The sequence below is a fragment of the Halictus rubicundus genome, chromosome 10, assembly GCF_050948215.1.
Source record: "Halictus rubicundus isolate RS-2024b chromosome 10, iyHalRubi1_principal, whole genome shotgun sequence".
Lineage (NCBI taxonomy): Eukaryota > Metazoa > Arthropoda > Insecta > Hymenoptera > Halictidae > Halictus > Halictus rubicundus.
The window spans coordinates 4,903,053-4,920,734 of NC_135158.1; the positions used below are offsets into that span (position 1 = coordinate 4,903,053).

The 17,682-nt window shown below is 48.4% G+C and overlaps 1 protein-coding gene across 1 annotated transcript; it reads left to right on the forward strand.

Moving 5' to 3' along the window:
• The first annotated feature begins 294 nt into the window (after positions 1-294).
• On the forward strand, positions 295-14,500 carry LOC143357667 (uncharacterized). The gene is made up of 2 exons (XM_076794193.1): positions 295-1,297; positions 11,713-14,500. The coding sequence occupies exons 1-2, from the start codon at positions 367-369 to the stop codon at positions 12,564-12,566; spliced, it is 1,785 nt and encodes a 594-aa protein (XP_076650308.1). The 5' UTR covers positions 295-366; the 3' UTR covers positions 12,567-14,500.
• The last annotated feature ends 3,182 nt before the right edge of the window (positions 14,501-17,682 follow it).

The window sequence follows — 17,682 nt, forward strand, 5'->3', positions numbered from 1 at the left end:
GTCCCAGTGTGTCCGACCGGTTCAGTGAACGGCGAGAACCAACCCCGGGTCCCCGGGGCAATTGTAAAGCCCCGACTCTCGCGAGCCCCCGCAGCAGTCGACTCGCCGCGTCGTCGACGACGGTTGTCGCGGTGTGCCAGGATATTTAGCCGATTCAGTGATGAATAACCAGAGTGCCGGAATGGAGACAGTGTCCGTGATGTAGCCCGCTGCCCGCCGCCGGGTTTTTGGGGATGTATCGCGAGGAACCTCACTGAACGGGATAAGATCGTTGCGACGGAGTCAAAAGGGACAAGTGCGTTAAACGTTCCGGGGGGGAATGAAGCATCGCGGGGTCAGGTAAAGGACAAGAAGCCCGGGGCTGTTATGTGGAGGATGCAGGAAGGCAGGACCGTGTCGCCTCTAGGACCGGTCGTTCTACCGCGGGAGGAAGCGGAGATGCGTGCGGGGCTGCCGGGGTTGCCGCCTCAAGAAAGGAGGCACGTGTTGCTCCACGTACGCACCGGCGAGCCTTTTGTGCGATACGACAGCGTGCGCCAGCAGCAACAGCACTCGCCACCGGTCTCGCCGATCCTGCGTGCCGTCGACAAGGACCAGTTCCACGAGATGGACACGCAGACGGCGACGACCACGACGACGACGGCGACGACGACGACCGGCCTGCGGGAGAAGCGGATCGACGCGGAGATGGAGGAAGAGGAGGAACAGGACGAGGAGGAAGAGGACGATCCCGAGAGAAACGCGACGCCACGAAGAAACGTCGAGGACGAGGAAGATGAAGAGGAGCAGGAGGAGGAGGAGGAGGAAGTGCATCCGGGCAGCAGAAACGGGAATTACCAGGACGACGAGGACGTCGAGGTCGACGTTTGCCGCGATGAGGTGGACGAAAGCAACCCGAGCAGTCCCGTAGACCTCACCGCGCCCTCCTCCAGGGGTACTGGCTCCGAACAGTTCCTCAACCCCTTCGCGAGAAGCGGCGTGCACCCTTTCTCCTGTGTTCAGAGCGGTGGCCAGCCGACTGGCCACGGGACTCCCGTGTATATATCCGCGCACGCCGCCGCTGCAGCCGCAGCCGCATCCACCGTGATGACCGTGTGCACTTCCGGCAACCCGGCACGAACCACCGGCACCGCCACCAGCAGCATCACCACCACCGCCAGCACCGTGCAGGCCAAGAAGAGGTGTCTCGCATTCTCCGTGGAAAATATCCTCGACCCTAACAAGTTCACCGGCGGACGGGTCGTGCACAGTACCGTCCATCATCGCCGGCATCGGCGGGCCGATAGCGTACACGAAGGTGATTCTAATTGATAACCTAATCGCGTACTTGGCCGGTTAGCCCTTTCCCGTCGAAATCCGGAAATCAAGGTATTCTTCGTCGACGAGGAACAAAATTTTATCAACTGGGTTTCTTCGAGACCTTTAACGCTAGCATAGTAGGGATTATAGGTTCTGGAGGGACAATAAGACTTACAGTGTTTACTCGATATATGTCCACAACACGGGTCCACCCAGGAGTATACATATATTGGATAGAAGATACTATTCTTTGATACACTGCCGAACGTAGAAAAGGACAGCTTCTTCAAGCCTCACGGGGTATTCCCCGCGGCAGTGGGGATTGTTCTGGGACTTTTGTCGCCTAGATATTTCTGACATATATCGAGTAAAGACTGTACTTGTTCCTTGCATCAAGCCACTCGGGCTACAGCAAAATATTAGGCTGGTGCAAAAGTTCGTGTTCGATTCCTTGTAGTACTTTAATACGAAATCGGGCACGAACTTTTGCACTGCCCTAGTACATACTTGTGCATACTTGTAACGCGAAGTAGGGACCTCGGGTAGTGGGGCATAGATACCTACAAGTTTCTCCGTGTCTTCTTCTCGTGGACGAAGAATACTTCGGTCGTGATCCGAGTACTTTCCTAAATTGTTTCAATATTTTATAAAGAAGGTACCCTGCATTTAATTAAACATTCGAACGATGGAGATCGCGAACGCGTTAATAAGTCGAAGACAATATATTGACATTCTTAAATTTTTTCAATGTTTCTACCGGTTTAAATTGCTTGAACTCGTTTCTGTCAGAAATGCATAAAATCCGCAGTCTAATTATCGTTTATTGATACATTTATACGCGTTCGGTTCGAGAAGGGAGTTTGAAATATAAACAAGAGCAAAACCCTTAGTCCGCTGGACCAGTCGATACTTTCTTAGCTAAAAGCAACAGGCATTCGAGAAGTTATGTTTTACAAACAGTGCACGTATCCACGTCTCCGAGCGCTCCGACGGGAAAGAGCTCATTTACTCAGGAAAAAATTCCAGTGGAATTGTAGCTTGGCGACGGTGCAACTCGGTTCCCTTGTCCATCTCCTGCTGATCTCTCGCGAGTCGCAAGAGACAGCCTGTCGGTCGTAAACCACCATAACTGTCCACTTTCGCGAGCTGAATTGCCGGTTCGCTTGAACCCCCTTCGCTTTATGCTGATTGAGCGCGTCTGAACCCTGCGCCCATGGGACCTGCGTCTGCTAGGCCTCCGGAGCTGGTGCAGACAGCCTAAACGCGGCTTGACGAGCTTACGTTTCCGTGTGTTAAGTGATCATTCGATCGAGGCTAATAGTTCTTCAATTTGTTTCGAGATAAAGTTCTCATTAATACAGTCTTCGTTGGTTTATGCTGACACACCGATGAATTGTAATCGGTGGCGCAGTTCATCCATATTATTAGGGGGTGTAGACTGTCTCCATTAATTTGTGTTTAGATACTGGGCGGATTTTATGCATGTACGATAACATTGAGCAGATGAAACATGAAATTGAAACATGAGATGAGATTTAAGAGTATGATCAACAATTTATTAAAATTATTAAAGGAAGGAACAAATTTTCATATGGTTCCAATAGGTTGTAAGAGCAGTAGCAAATTTTTATCGATTCATTTTAGCCAGTAGACGAGTCACAAATCCATATTTGCCCTTTGAACCCCATGTACTACCATTTTCTTTGCATCTACGAAGACTAGAACTACTTCATAGTTTAGAAGAATAGTTAAATGCTGATGGCAGAATTGGAATTTCATTTGAATGTAATGGAAACGATTGGGGTACATGCTCAGCGTATTATAAGGCATTACAGAGCAAGGGGTTAATTGACTGGACACATTGTGCTCGAAGGAAACAGCAACCTTCAGACTGCATTCTGACTGCATTTCCGCGACCGTCGTGTCCCGCGCGAGGCCCGATGAATCACAATAACGGATCGCGGGCAAGCGTTCTTAGAACAAAGTTTCACGAACCATCCGTTAACAACCTCTTTTAATAGTCGCCGGGTAATACCGGGTATCCGAGAGAGGGATAGTGACATTCTCGAAGAAGGTGCGCCTTGTCCGCCAATTTCGCGAGACGCCGGCAGAAGAGGGGCGTAATCAGGTAATCGTCGTTGATCTCGCCGCAACGGCCGATTAATCTCCTAGAATACGCGGTTTCAAACGGTCCCGTCTCTCTCTCTTTCTCTCTCTCTCTCTCTCTCTCTCTCTGGCTCTGGTCCGCGCTAGCAAATCCCCTAATCCTCGGGCTTGTTCTTGCCAAAACCCGTGGCACGCATCTTTATTGCTTCCTGCTCGCGAGCGTTCCGACGTAACCGGCCAAAACACGTTCCCGCTCTTTCTTCTTTTTCTTTATTCATAACCCATAGGCCCGGCCATATGGGACTCTCCGAGTTCCGGTGATCTTGAACGATATTTTTTCGCGTCCCCGTCGATCCTCCCCGTCCGCCCCTCGCCGCTTCTTCTTCCTCGTTTCTATGTTTAGACGAAAGGATCGCCCCGTTCCACGATCTACCCGCGATTTCGGAGTTATTTGCGTTTGTTAGGGGATTCCTACAAAAGCGATGATGTAGACGGCGTTACCGGGAACACGGGGACGACGGGGGCCGAGCTTTTGCAAGCTCTCGAGGACCACTCGCGACCGGCCTCTGATCTGCTTAAACGCTGCCACGGTACACGCCGCTCTGTGCTAGAACGTTTTAATTAGCGACCCCGTCGCGTCGCGTCTTTCTCCATCCAAAAAGAAACAAGACCTGACGGCCCGGCTTCCGTTTCGTTCGAGGAACGACTGTCCGCTCGAAAGACGACATCTTGGCCCACCGGTGACAACAAAAATTCCCGTCGGTTTCGCCGTTGGCTCCGCTGTCACGCGACCAGATCCTCGTGGTTTTATTTCTATCATCAACTGACAAAAGGATCAGGAAATTGTTTGCTGGAATCGCGGGCTGAATTTTTACTTTTACTCTCGATTGTTATTTTCCTACTTTCTTCGGTCTTTTATATTTTACGTTTGCTGTAATGGAGTGGTGCAGATTTAATGCGGTGGTACATTTAAATAGGGCATTAATTTTTGGTATCCGCTACTCGAACTGTCCTAATCAGTAACTAAATGGTAGTTGATTTTTCTATATACAGAGATACATTTGCACAGTGTGTACTTGCTAGACAGTATTATTCATAATTATATAACAATTTTCTATACAAATTTTCGTTGTAATGTGTCGTTTTATAAAAGTGAAGTCGGAAATTTATGTCCCTCAGTGGAATATTCCTTGTAGCCAGACCGAAATAAAACTATCTTCAATATCAGTCAATACACACATTCCCTCGTATTTTACAAACTTGCACAAGCTCAAAATTGTCCCATTAGAAAACATCTGTTGCCACTCATCGTTTGCAAGACGTCAGATCTTTAAACTATAATTCTCAATGGTTGTTATACAAGGTGTATACAAAAAGTATGGATGTCGTGACGGTTCGAAACTTGCACACTCCCAAACCAAACACAAATGGAACAGGCTCTCTGCTTGACTTTGCATTAAAAAACAAAAGAAGAAATACGCAAATTCCAAGGGTGCCACATTGTTAGCAAACTCTCCACAACAAAAAGAAGCTCGATGATTCCACTAAGCCCGCCTCGAGTTCCGGTTCAGTCCCGCAGCCCTCGACCAGCAAAATTCCGATCGCGAGGATCGGCATCCGGGCATCTGCCGCGGAAAGCTTATCTGCGCGCGATGATCGAATCCGTGAGCGGGTCCTCGGGATCCCAATTTCACAGTTGACTTTCGAATTTAATGGAGTCTGGCGGCCAGATAAGAGACCGGGAGAGGAGTATCCCGGTCGTCGATAAGGTCCTCGGAAAGGAAGACGAGGAGCTACCTCTCGGAAGTAGAAGAAGAAGAAGGAGAAGAAGAAGAAGAAGTAGCGTCGTGAGCGAAGGGGGTGAATCGACGTAGAAACAGAACGAAGGAGCCACTGTCGGGGCTAGCTGTAGTGGGGTGGTTCGCCGGCGGGGGCGGTCGTGAGGGTGGCTTGTCGGAGCGTGACAAATTGCTCCGCTAATCTGCGTTAACCAGTCCTTGAACCCCATCATTGTCGTCCCTTTATCCCGGTACGGGACGCTGGCTGCCGCGGACCAAATCAACCGGCGACTGTCCTGTCTTACTCGCAAAAAAACCGGTATCTGTCTCTCCGTCCACGGAAGGACAAGATGGGATCTAGAAGACTATCTACAGGGACAATCTATTTCCCCACTCCTCGGCAGTCAGTGCCCCCACTTGGGACTTTAGGCCTCCTTCTAGATTCTAGAGTCCAGAAGACTCTCTAGACCTACCCTACTTCATCTTCTCTATTCGATCCCACTCCACTAGTTGACCTTTAGGTGTCCCCTTTTAGAACTTTGGGCCTCGACTAGTATTAAGAAGTAGGGGCACCAGGTAGTGGGGCATAAGTGCCTACAAATTTCTCTGTGCGCTGTGAGCACTAAAAGTGACTATTTTACATTACTTCCTCGCGTTTCGTGCTATTCCCCCACTCCATTGAATTCTCATGGCTTAGAGAACGGCAGAGATAGTGAAATAGCTCTGTCTCTGACTTCCCCTGATTCTCCAGACGAGTTGGAGGCCTAGTGTCCTAAGTGAGGGCGCGTGGACCTCGATTAGTAGAGACTTCATTGCCTAGGAGTAGGATCGCAAAGAAGAAGTGGAGAAAAGGTCGGACAGCCACGATCTAGAGTTGAAGGAGGCCTACGGTCCTAAGCGGTGGCACGTGGACCACAATTAGTGTGGTCGCTGATTGCCTAGGAGTAGGATCGAAGGGAAAAAGCGGGGAAGAAGTCGGACAGCCCCGATCTCGAGGAAAGAACGCGACAAGGGCCGAGTTCAGACAGCGGTCGAGGGATCGATCGTCGTTGCCGATGAAATCGGGATTACACGGGGCTCCACCGGGCCATCCATCTTTCTCGGGCGGGGGTGGGCCCCATTAAAAGTGCATCAGGGCGCCCGGGAAGCCCCGATCGGCGAAATCCGTTTCGACTGCTGGCAGCGACGAGTCTCCTGCCGGCGTCATCCCCCCCGCTACAAGCCCCTGCCGAACGGCAAATCCGCCGACGGAATAATATCGTCGGTTGTTATGATAATCGCGCAGCATCGCGCGGCGTATCGCGTCGCATCGCGCCAAGCCGCCCAGAAAATTGGCTCTTCTGCATCATAATGACTTCTCTCTCCCCCTCTCTACGTCGCTCACAACCCCACTGCTCCCCCCTGGCCCCGCAAACGGCGGGGGTTCAAGCTCCGCTGTTCGCAAAACCCCCTCCAAAACGATCCCGCTTCTCTCCTCGCTCGACCGCGCCGCCCCGACGCGACGCGACGCGACGCCGCGCGCTCAGAAATTCCCGTCCCGTCCCCCCGTACGGTCTCGCTCGCCGCGCGCGCGTTCGAAAGCTCCCCGGATTTTCCGCTAGATTTCTGGAAAAAAATTGTAATTACTACGGGACGCGGCGCAAAGAGATACCGTTAAACGTCGGATCCCCCTTTGCTGGTAGCCGCCGGCCCCTCCCCCCGCCCCATGGTTTTTCTTATCAAGACGCGAGAGAGATGCTATCGGGGGACACGGCCGTTAAGGGAACGAGCACGCCACTCGTTGCGCTGGGCATTGTGCGCTCCTGGACCGTGGCCATTGTTCCTGCCCGCGGAAATAATATGATAATTGTCCGGTGTCTCATGGAGAATGCTCGGACGATAAGGATTTGATAGCTAGTGTTCTTTTGAGGTGGCTGAAATGACGCTCGATGTGGGAATTGCTGGCGTTAGGGCGGAATGATGAGGAGAGTATGTTTGGAATTGGGTATTAGGTTTGGGAGAATTGTTTTTATTTATTCTTGTTTTATGGTAATGGGATTGTTGATTAGTCCTCGAGTGAATTTTTAAGTTAATAATTACGAGCATACATTTGTTCTAAATATGCGGCTCTAATTATCCACTTAAGGATTCATAGATTTTCTAATCATTCTCTTGGTTTAGATGCAGTTTTAGGAGGGTTTTAAGCGTAGCAATCTGGAGAACACAATAGTAAGGTTAATGTAGTGTATTACCTCCCTACAAGCGTGCCGCGTCGATCTCTTTACAAGCTCGCTCGGATTCACAATTAAACCGTCGTACTGTATAGACAAATTAGACCGAGGTGGAACTATATTTACCATATTTACTATATATCCACTGCTAAAATATTATGCTGACTACTAGAAATCTCCTTCGTTAAACGTATCTTGCAATTATATTTACATGTACATAAAATATTGAATGTTGACAGAATCTTAAAAATATAAAATCGCACAAGAATCTAAAGAAAGTAAATTCAATTTTGTCGGCTATTAATCCGGCTAAACCAAAAATAAACTGAAGCCACGCCATATTTCATTTAAATCTGTATTTTACGAGCTTCTAAAGATTCGCGTAGGCTATAAACGCACGAGGATCTCTCGCAGGCCGTCATCACTTCGCACGGAGCGTTTCTGAAGTAGATTTCACTTCCAAAAAAAAAAAAGAATTCAAAGAAATTAATTTGATTTTCTTGGCTGTTAACCTCGCCGAACCAAAAATAAAACGAAGCCACGCTATATTTCACTTAAATTCGTATTTAACGATCCTCTAAAGATTCTCGTACCTTATAAACGTACCGAGCTTTCCCGCTGACTATCACCAGTTTGCAAGGAGCCGTTCCGAAGCAGATTTCGGCCCCATTGAATCAATCACGCGGGCATCATTCTCCTCTTTATCTTTCTCCGTTACCGTCAGGCGGGTCCCGCGTCGATCCCACGACACTTGATCATTCGTCCCTCTATTAACGTTCCTAGGCTTCGATCCAAGACGGTTGGCACGCTCCGGCGCCGCGACCGTCTGTTTGCCGATTCCCAGATTCGACGTCCGGACTCGTTGTCATTGTGCCTAATGAGGAAAACCGAAATAAGTATCCCTGACGGTGCTCGGTATCCTGCGTCCCCCTGGTGCACCCTTAGCCGGGTCCCAAGGGAGGTTTCCGTTCCCTCGACCCCGATTCGAGCGGCTCGAACAGAAAGCCCCGTCGGATCGTGGTTAATGAAGAAGATCTAAGCGAGATAAATGCTGCACGGCCAACGCTATAAAACCTCGACAAACGCGATAAGAGCCGGCTCGTTACGAACGCGTCTCGAGTTAATTGCGCGAGACGCCTCTGTCGACCATGTGGCCCGATCAGACGGTCTGTCCATTCGTTGAACCCTATCACTCGCCTGACCACTTTTTGTTAACCGTTTTGCCAACATTTTCATTGTTACGCGCGCTGCGCTGGTCGTTGGTTGAACGCGAAGCGGAACTGCGAGCGCGGCGATTTAGAAGCTAACAGATCTGCTTGTTACATAAATTAGACTATTTACTGGGCAGAGTTGTAATGAAATTGGAAGCGCACACTGCGATATTTATTGCTGAGAATTTTCGGAAAATTGGAAGCACATACTGAACTATAAATTACTTAGGATTGCAATAAAATTGGAAGCACGCACTGCGCTATTTTCTGCTTCAAATTGTAGTGAAATTGGAAGCACACGCTGCGGTATTTATTGCTTAGGATTTTAATAAAATTAGATGCATACGCTGCAATATTTATTACCTAGAATTTGAGTGAAATTGCAAGCGCAGACTGCTAGAATTGTAATAATACTAGAAGCACATAGTATTCATCGTGATCGTATGCAATTTGGAAGATAGCTCGTCCACATGTCACACAAATTGCAGTGTTTATTTGTCAGGATTTTAAGAGATCCAGAAGCACATACTTTACACAGTGAGATAACATTACGATCTTGAAGACTCGCCCAGTTGCTACACAAACTGCATTATTTATTGCTCGGAATTCTTCGTTATAGTATAGAAATTTCGCTAATTTTAATCGCCAGGACTTTAAAAATATTTTTCTAACTCGTCTACAGCGCAACATCACGAATATTAATATATTGGGTCAACCCATACATAAATTTCGTTTCAATACACTACTTTCATTTATCAAGAAAATAAACATTTAACGTGTCAATCAATTATATAGTTCCCGTTACATGCAATGACTTGTTGTCATTCATCAGGTAGGTTGAACGTGGTGCGTCATTAGAACGATAAATGGTAGCGAAAATTATTTATGACTCGACCTAATATTTTGCCAATCATCAAGCTTGTTCGAGCGCTTCTCGCAACGTATATTGCTCCAATGCATCCCCTACTATTTTCACATAGTTTGTATTTGCTCTAACAAGTTCATCTCAATTAATAAATTGCTAACCCTGCAGAGTGTAAACTAACTTCGCACCCCCTTAAACCTACTGACCGCTATAATAACCACTAATCAAATAGAAATTCATTTCTTTTTTTAACAGTCCCAATAGACTGTAAGTAATGCATCAATATTCTTAAACTGTCTCAATCTGCTATTGAAAATGCTTAAAAATGTGCCTCCAAATAATACATAGTTTAAATAAAATTAACCCCATATAAAACTGAGAAGTTAGACACACGAAGAAAATTTCTCACAAAATTGACTAAATATCTAGCCAATAAATATAAATTGTCCATTCGCTTTAGAAAATTCTATGCAAAAAAAAGTGCAAATTTTAGTAGCCGCAAAGAAAATGGTACAAGAGTATCCAAGTGGGTTAAAACACTTTCTTAATCTCAAACTGCCTTCCTCCGTCGCCGAAACTCCTAAACAATCCTCTAACCTACTGGAAGATTCGCATCGCAGTGCAGCCAGTCTCCAAAAAAAAAAATGTAAGGCAGATAGGGTCGCGCAGCCTCGGCGTCCGTGCGGAACAATATAAATTACGCGATTCAATTAGAAGCAATCAATTCGCGGATGTGTGCCGGTCATGTCCGAGAGGAGTTTCGGTGGCGGAAGAAGGAGGAAAGAGAGGAAGTTGGTCGGTGGAAGAAGAGAAAGGCAGCCGGTCGGCGCGGCCTGTACGGTCGGGGCAAGAACGATCGCGCGTTAACGAGATACAAATCCCATTACGGCGTAAACCTTCTCGATCCGTCGCCCCCTACGGACTTCCAAGCCCCAGGCACAGTGCTCGGCTACGGGCTATGGGCCACGAGCCACGGCAATTCGGATAAAGTCCCACCTCCTTCTCTCCCTCTCTCTCTCTCTCTCTCTCCCTCTCTGTCTCTGTCACTCTTGTCTTTTCCCTTCGCTACCCCCCATGTCTTCCTCTCTCCTCCCGGGCACCGATACTCTCTATATCCTCTCGCTCTCTCTCTCTTTCTCTCTTCGTCCGTCTCTTTCAGTCTCGCAACCTGTCTCTTTCTGTCGCTGGTTTTATCCATCCGGCAACCTATCCCCAGAACGCCCCTCCTGCCCCCCTTAGGGGCGCCCCAACCTCCACGGACCGGAGCCAGGGAATATCTGTCCCCGGGACATCTGCGTGCTGATTGAATCTCCAATCTCCTCTCTCATTGAGCGAACGATTGGCCGCTCTTTCTCTTTCCCTCCGCTGTTTCGTTCTCTCGCTCTTTCTCTGCCGCGTATAGCGTCCAGGTCGCCACGTTTCAATCGTTTGTAGCCGCGGTCGGGCGGACGGTCGCTCGCTGTCTTCGCCGGGACCTCTATAACGTCGCGGCGGTGCGCGGCACCGGCGGAAACGCTGCGCTGGAAGTGCACGCCTGCTGCACGGTTCCGGCTGTTAATCGCTTATTATAGGGATGCCGAGAGTGAACCGTGTGATCTAGGTTCGTTTTCTACTGTAGAAAGTATTCCTACTCTATAGTAGCATTCCCTCTGTATCGTCGTATTTTTGTCATTAGTATTTTCTTTATATTGTATATTTAAGTAGTTGTTTGGTACAGTATTTTATACTGAAAGCATTCTTCTTAATCTTCTTCGTCTAAAGTCCAGTGTCGGACAGGTGGGAATCTGAGCTCACAGGTGTCCAACCCCTCAGACTCAGTAGATTGAGTACACCACTGATCAGACACAGTAGAGACTCGTCAAAACAATTTTTCCGGTACTCGATCCGCCCCGTTCCCGAGATACATCAGCAACTTTAACGCCCCTCCTAGTCTATTCAATATACCTCCAGCACATTCTCCCCGCGACTGCACCGCAGCGGCGTACTTTTCCACCGCGTTGCGCCGCAAATGGTCCATTCCGCTGGCTGCGTCCTCCGCGTCCGGTGAAACGGGGTGTGAAGCAGAGCGGCCGGGCTCCGGTTACCGGTGTGCCGTTATAAGCAACCCGACACCCGCGGCGCAATTTTACCCGTGGTGTAATCAATTTTCGTCACATAACACCGTATCACATTCCTCCGTCTGATAATCTCCTCCGCGATGGCGAGACGTCACCGTTGATCTCTGGTCTCGTTATTGCTTGCAGATGGGGACTCGCGGGGCGAGTTCGCCTGCGGCAGCGGCCAGGAAGACGAGGAGGGCACGCCGGACACGGGGATGGAGGACATGGACGAGGACCCCGAAGAGGAAGAGGAAGACGAGGACGTGGAGATGAGGGTGACCGACCCGGAGTCTTCGAGCGCCGATCGTGAGAACGGCGCGGCGTCGAGCAACGTGCAGTCGTCGAACTGCAAGAAGAGGCAGTCGTCTTCGTCCTCTTCGTCGTCGAGCAGCGTGCAGGCTCAGGGTTGTCAGAGCCAGAGCCAGAGCGGGCAGAACGGCAGCGGGGGTGGCAGCACCGGTGGCAAACCTAGAAGAGCCAGGACTGCGTTCACATATGAACAACTGGTTGCTTTGGAGAACAAGTTCAAGACCACCAGATACCTGTCCGTCTGCGAACGTCTGAATCTGGCCCTGTCCCTCTCGCTGACCGAGACCCAGGTCAAGATCTGGTTCCAGAACCGCCGAACCAAATGGAAGAAGCAGAACCCTGGCCTCGACGTCAATAGCCCCACGGTGCCAACCACGCCGCCACACCCCCCGCCTTACGCCCCCGCGTTCCTCTTCGCCACCCACCCCCATCAACACCCCCTGCCCCACTCGCACACACATCCACATCCGCACGCCCACGTCCATCATCCGCCACCTGTCCCCCCACCACCACCTGGCTATTATCACCCGGCCGCGCCACCTTATCCTCCAACCGGGCCGACGTTCTTCGGTCACCACCTGTCCGCGACACCAGTAACCGCAGCAGGACCACCACCCACCTCCACACCCTCATCCACCGGACTAACACTGTCCACGCATCCACACCCACACACGCACCCGCACGCGTAGCGAACTCGACACTCGCGGACGTCGTCTTCGCCTTCGTAGTCCTCGGACCCGATCGGGAGAAGTATGCCACTCGTGGTCAGCGTGGCTTCGATGACGGTTGAGAATGATGTGTGCTGTTTTTATCCTACCGACTCGGGGTTGGTTCGATGATCTGTTCTTAGGGGTGCTGGCACCGGAAGGAATGCTCTTGGGAAGATGTATTTGTTGGTCGGATGGGGTTGCTTTGTTAGTTGGAAGGTTTTGTTGGGTCGATGGGTTACTTGACTGGGGATCTTCGTGCATCTAACCCGCCTGACCTGCCATGAGGATGTTGCAAATTTGTAAATCAGGAGACGCTTATATTGGAAGAGGGTAACAGTATTTTCTTTTTTATTTTCACTCGGAGTAATTTTCTGTTGGACGAGGGAAGCTGTTTTACTTGGTCTGCTTTTCGCGAAGTAACAATTGCATAAAATCCACGGTCCATTGCAGTGCATTTGATATTTATTTTTCTGTCCAGCTGAACTTTTGTTAACCTCCGGCAAAGGACAAGCATTGTCACTCCGACAGCCTAAAAATTCATATCTAGGCAATATATTCAAGAAACGTTAGGGTTGCAATTCAAAATAGAGTCAATCCTTTCCTTTGTGTGCAGTGCAATTTAGCTAACTAACATAAAGATTTAGCTTCGCCAGGAATCCTAAAATGTCCTGATACTGATGTAAAGAGAATATGTAATGTCAGGAATATTAATGAGTCAATCAGTACAAAAAATACATCGGTAGAGCTGATGAATGAATAAAAGGCACCCCCTTTAGGAGACTGTGGATTTTATGCATTTACGACAAAAATATGCACATCAAATATAGACCAGCTATAATTTTTTAATACAAAAGAATGAATGGCTACACAGTCTGCCTGTATCTTGCAATCACTGCAGATAATTTTTATTTTAGCATCACTATGCTTTTCACAATTCAGACTTTAATGTTTGTAGAAATTAAGAATATTCCTTTCGGAAAACACTGCCACCCCTAACGACGCAAATTTCAGTCGCGACTATCTTGTATTTATGATTATTTTATACTTTCGAGAGCGGAGTTACTTTCTATAGGATGAAAATATTGTTTTCTTTCTCGCTAGGGTTAAACTAAACGTGCAATGTTAAGTTTCGATCTTGGTATGGTTGGTATGGTTGATCGTATGGTGGAGCTGAAGGGCGAGAAGGGTTGCTTCTGTTAATTCTCCGACCCTGGAATCGGAGGCTGCGTTGACGCGAGCGTAAATAGGGGATGATGACGTCTGGCATAGTGTTCCACGGGAATTTCCAATGGAGCCGCATATTTAGAATGGAAGCCTCTTGAGTCTATGAGACGAGGATCCTTCCCTAAAAGGTGATCTTCTAATCTGTCGTGTCCCGAAGGTACACTTCCACCCTCTGTACAGTATAAACCAGCGAAAGTTCCATGGGAAAAGTTCCCGTGGAGCACTCTGCGAGCGTGCCTGACGATTGTAAATATTCATTGAAAGTATTCTTCAGCCTTCGGCCCCGTACAGTTCCACCGGAAACACGAGACAGAAGAGACACCACCCCCGTTGAAAGTAATCGACGCGGGGGTGGATCCACCGTTGTTAGTTTCCACGGTGAAATCGTCAACGGGGCGAAACGCAGCACGATTTCTCGTGGAATCCGGAAATCTTGGCAAAATTCGAAAAACAAGCAATTTCATTCGGCAACAAATACGTGAAAGCATTCTTTTATTTTTTCTGTTGCATAGACTTTGAGAAGAAAGTTCTCAATCTCTTTCTAACACTACAACTACGAGCCAAAATGACGACTGGCAATTTTTTAAATTTACGATCGTTGAAATTATAAAGAAACGTACATGAAGAATTTATTCAGTGTTTCTTTGGACATATATTATTATGAGATTCGTTAAAAATCCGAATGAGTACATGTTCGATATTTTTGTAAAGTAATTAGTAAATAAAGTAGTCAATTTTAGTGTTAAATATCTTTCTGTGGGTCTACAGCGAATGTGTTATGAAGGATCATTGTCTTGGGGTTGTTTTATATGTTCGAATAGGGTTGAAACGAACATCTATCATACAGAATATTAAATTTATTTTAAAAATGATCAAAAATAGACTCGCAGTTTGCAGTGCGCGGTATGAAACGGGCTTGCAATTACAATTAAGCGTGACGAACAGAAACCATGATATTCTGGGGAACGGTCTACGGGTTCGACTATTTTTGCAGATGAAAACGGAGAATTTTGCCGGGGTTCTCGGGGTTCGGGGGTATCGTGCGCGGCCCGGTCGCCGAGCGAACATTATCGCGCGATGTACAAAAGAGTGTCGGCCGATTGTTCGGTCCGTTCGGGCCGTCGATCGTCCCGCACGTGGGTCGCCTCGATAGGGTAATCGGTTTACGCGGGGTTGACGTGCAGAAAACGAGCGCGTCTCTTCGAGGATATTGTCGGGGCGTTTAAATTCCGCTCGCGAAGGGGGATGGTGGTGGAAAATAGCGTGACGAGAGGAATGGAGGGACGATGAAGGGGCAAGGGTGGGGTAGAAAGGGGGAGGGAGCAGAAAGGCACGGGGGTGTCGCGGGGGTGGTCGGATAGTATGTAGAAGGGGTGAGAGCCGGGGAATCCATCGTCCCAGCGGAAAGATAAATACGCGGTGATACGTAAACGAAGAATAACAAGCGGTCGATTGCAGGGCCGCGCGTAAAACCCCGGAGCGGGCCGGATATAATTAAAAAATTAAACGGACGGAGTAACCGTGTATAAACCCGTCGGAGCACCGCGTTCCGCCGTTATTTCGCGTTTCAATCCAATATCCGCGATGATGTTTGAACGAGCCGCAATGACGAGTAACGAAATGCGCGTGCAACGAAAAAGAAAAAAAAGGGGGACGCTTGTGTTCGCGCGCGCGCGCCCGCTCGCGTGCTCTCTCGCTTGTGTACCGTTTTCTCCTATGCGTGGGTGTGTTCGTATGCATGCAAAAGAGAGAGAGTGAAAGAGTGTGTGTGTGAGAGAGAGAGAGAGAGAGAGAGAGAGAGAGAGAGAAACCTCAAATCAACGTTGAAAGCACTGTACTTCCCTCCGAGCGGACCGGGTAAACTTCGAACGTTTTCGCCGCCATTGTAACATATTCCGTTGGTCGCTGCGAAGAGAGGATCGTTGTAAAACGAAGTAGATTTTATCGGGGAAACGCTCGTAGCTCTAAGGCGCGCGTGAAAATTAACGACTAAATGTGACAGAAAGGAAGAGAGAGAGAGAGAGAGAGAGAGAGAGAGAGAGAGAGAGAGGTGGAGAGTATAGACAGAGAGATATATAGGAAGAGAGAGAGAGCGAGAAACAGTATGTATGTTCGTGCTAGACGATAGAGTGGATGAGCGTGAGAGGATTTAGCCAGCAATTTTTTGTGCTGAACGCAAAACTGAACCACGTCGGGACGCGATGAAACGTTCCTGTGTAAAATAAATACCGTACGTTACACTCGTAAGCCTTTGCCAGTAAATACACGATGATAATCCCTGAGCATACGCGCCGCCCGAGGAAAGATCGATCGTTTAGTTTGCAATATGGCGCCAATTATCCAAGGATACAGTCCCTGCCGGCCACCCTGACGTCTCCCTGGCGACAGGATCAAATCGACACACCTCAAATCCTTGTTGGCACCTCATGGAAAATCGTCGTACTCTTTTATCTGCTATTTTTTTTTTAATTTATTAAAAAGTTAGGTACTCCACAAATCCTTGCTGAAACTTTGTGGGAAATAGCGGGAATCTTTCCACCATTTGATTCTTTTTTCACTCAAATTTATTCCCATAAGCATCGAAAATTACACTACCATTCATATACTAGGTTCTGATAGACTCTAGATTTTTTACGACTTGTAACTCATTAAATATTTTTTAAAATTACTAAAGAATGAAGGTTCAAAAAGTTTGAATACGGCTTTAAGTTGTAGGAACGATAAGTTAACTCGGACGAACACCTATCGAGAAAACCAAATAAATAAACCAAATTTCTAAAGATGGCAAATCTGTTTAAAAAAATATGACGGAACTTCTAAAAGAAATTTCCGTACAGACGCTAGATTTAAAAACACAATTTGGAACAGCATAAAATCACAGCCATACCGCAATCACGGGAAAACAAAGCAGTGTTTGGCAGCGACGCAAGGGATTATCATCCCCCGAAGACAAAACCCATTCAGACGCCTCCGAAAAATCTCCCGTCCCGAGTTTCCCGTGTCGGAAGAAGCACACCCCATGATTGGGGTGGTGGAATTAGGATTAGAAGCCTAATTGCGTTCCGGGTTCGGTTTCCTGTGCTTTTTCTTTATCAGTTTGCGGGGTCCTGGCGATTTCTCCGTGTCGGTCGTTGCAGTAGCGAGTAGCCGGGATTTTTCGTGGAAGAAGGGAGGAAGGAAGCCGGTGAGCGAGTCGAGCCATTAGTCGAATGAGTATACTATTATATACGCTCGCTTTGAGCTCGCGGGACTCGCTCGGACACGCTCGGTTCCCTCAAAACAGCGCTCGCTTGTCGGCGCAAAAGGCGTACCATTCGATTGCTCCGTTTGATGCTGAAATTAGAAGCGAACGGGCTCGATGATCCCGTGAATTACCGGCGAACAGTGCAGCCGTTCGCAAGCTATGGCGCATCGTTCTCCTACAATTAACCGTAACCTTCCCCTCTCCCCCCGGCGAAAAACGATTTTTGGCCGACAAAGCGGCGTGGGAAGTGAAAAATCGTGGTTTTCGAGCCGGGCGTGTGCAATCCCGCAGAATCCCGCGAGCTGATGGATGACTTTTCGACAAGCGACGGCCGAAATATCGCTCGATGCGTTCCAGAAGAGCTCGATGTCGTCTGTCATCGTCAGCGGACGTCGGTCAACGTAATGAGCACCGGGCTCTGGATGACGGTCGACGTGTCAGCCGCAGACCGGTTAAACTCCGCGTTATCATTTTACTCGCGAAAAATCCCGCGATAATTGCTGCTGCATCGGGGCTTCGTTAAAACACTTGTGGGGCCAGTGACACGTTTCCTTAACCCCTTGCGCCATAACGCCGAGCAAGAAATATATGTTATTCATTTACGTTAAATCGAAACGACATTCTAGT

What these genes read in the sequence shown, in the direction of transcription:
- LOC143357667 (XM_076794193.1), top strand. Translation starts at nt 367, where the DNA reads ATGTGGAGGATGCAGGAAGGCAGGACCGTGTCGCCTCTAGGACCGGTC. An exon ending in GGCCGATAGCGTACACGAAG is followed by an intron (nt 1,298 to 11,712) that starts GTGATTCTAATT and finishes TATTGCTTGCAG; the next exon opens with ATGGGGACTCGCGGGGCGAG.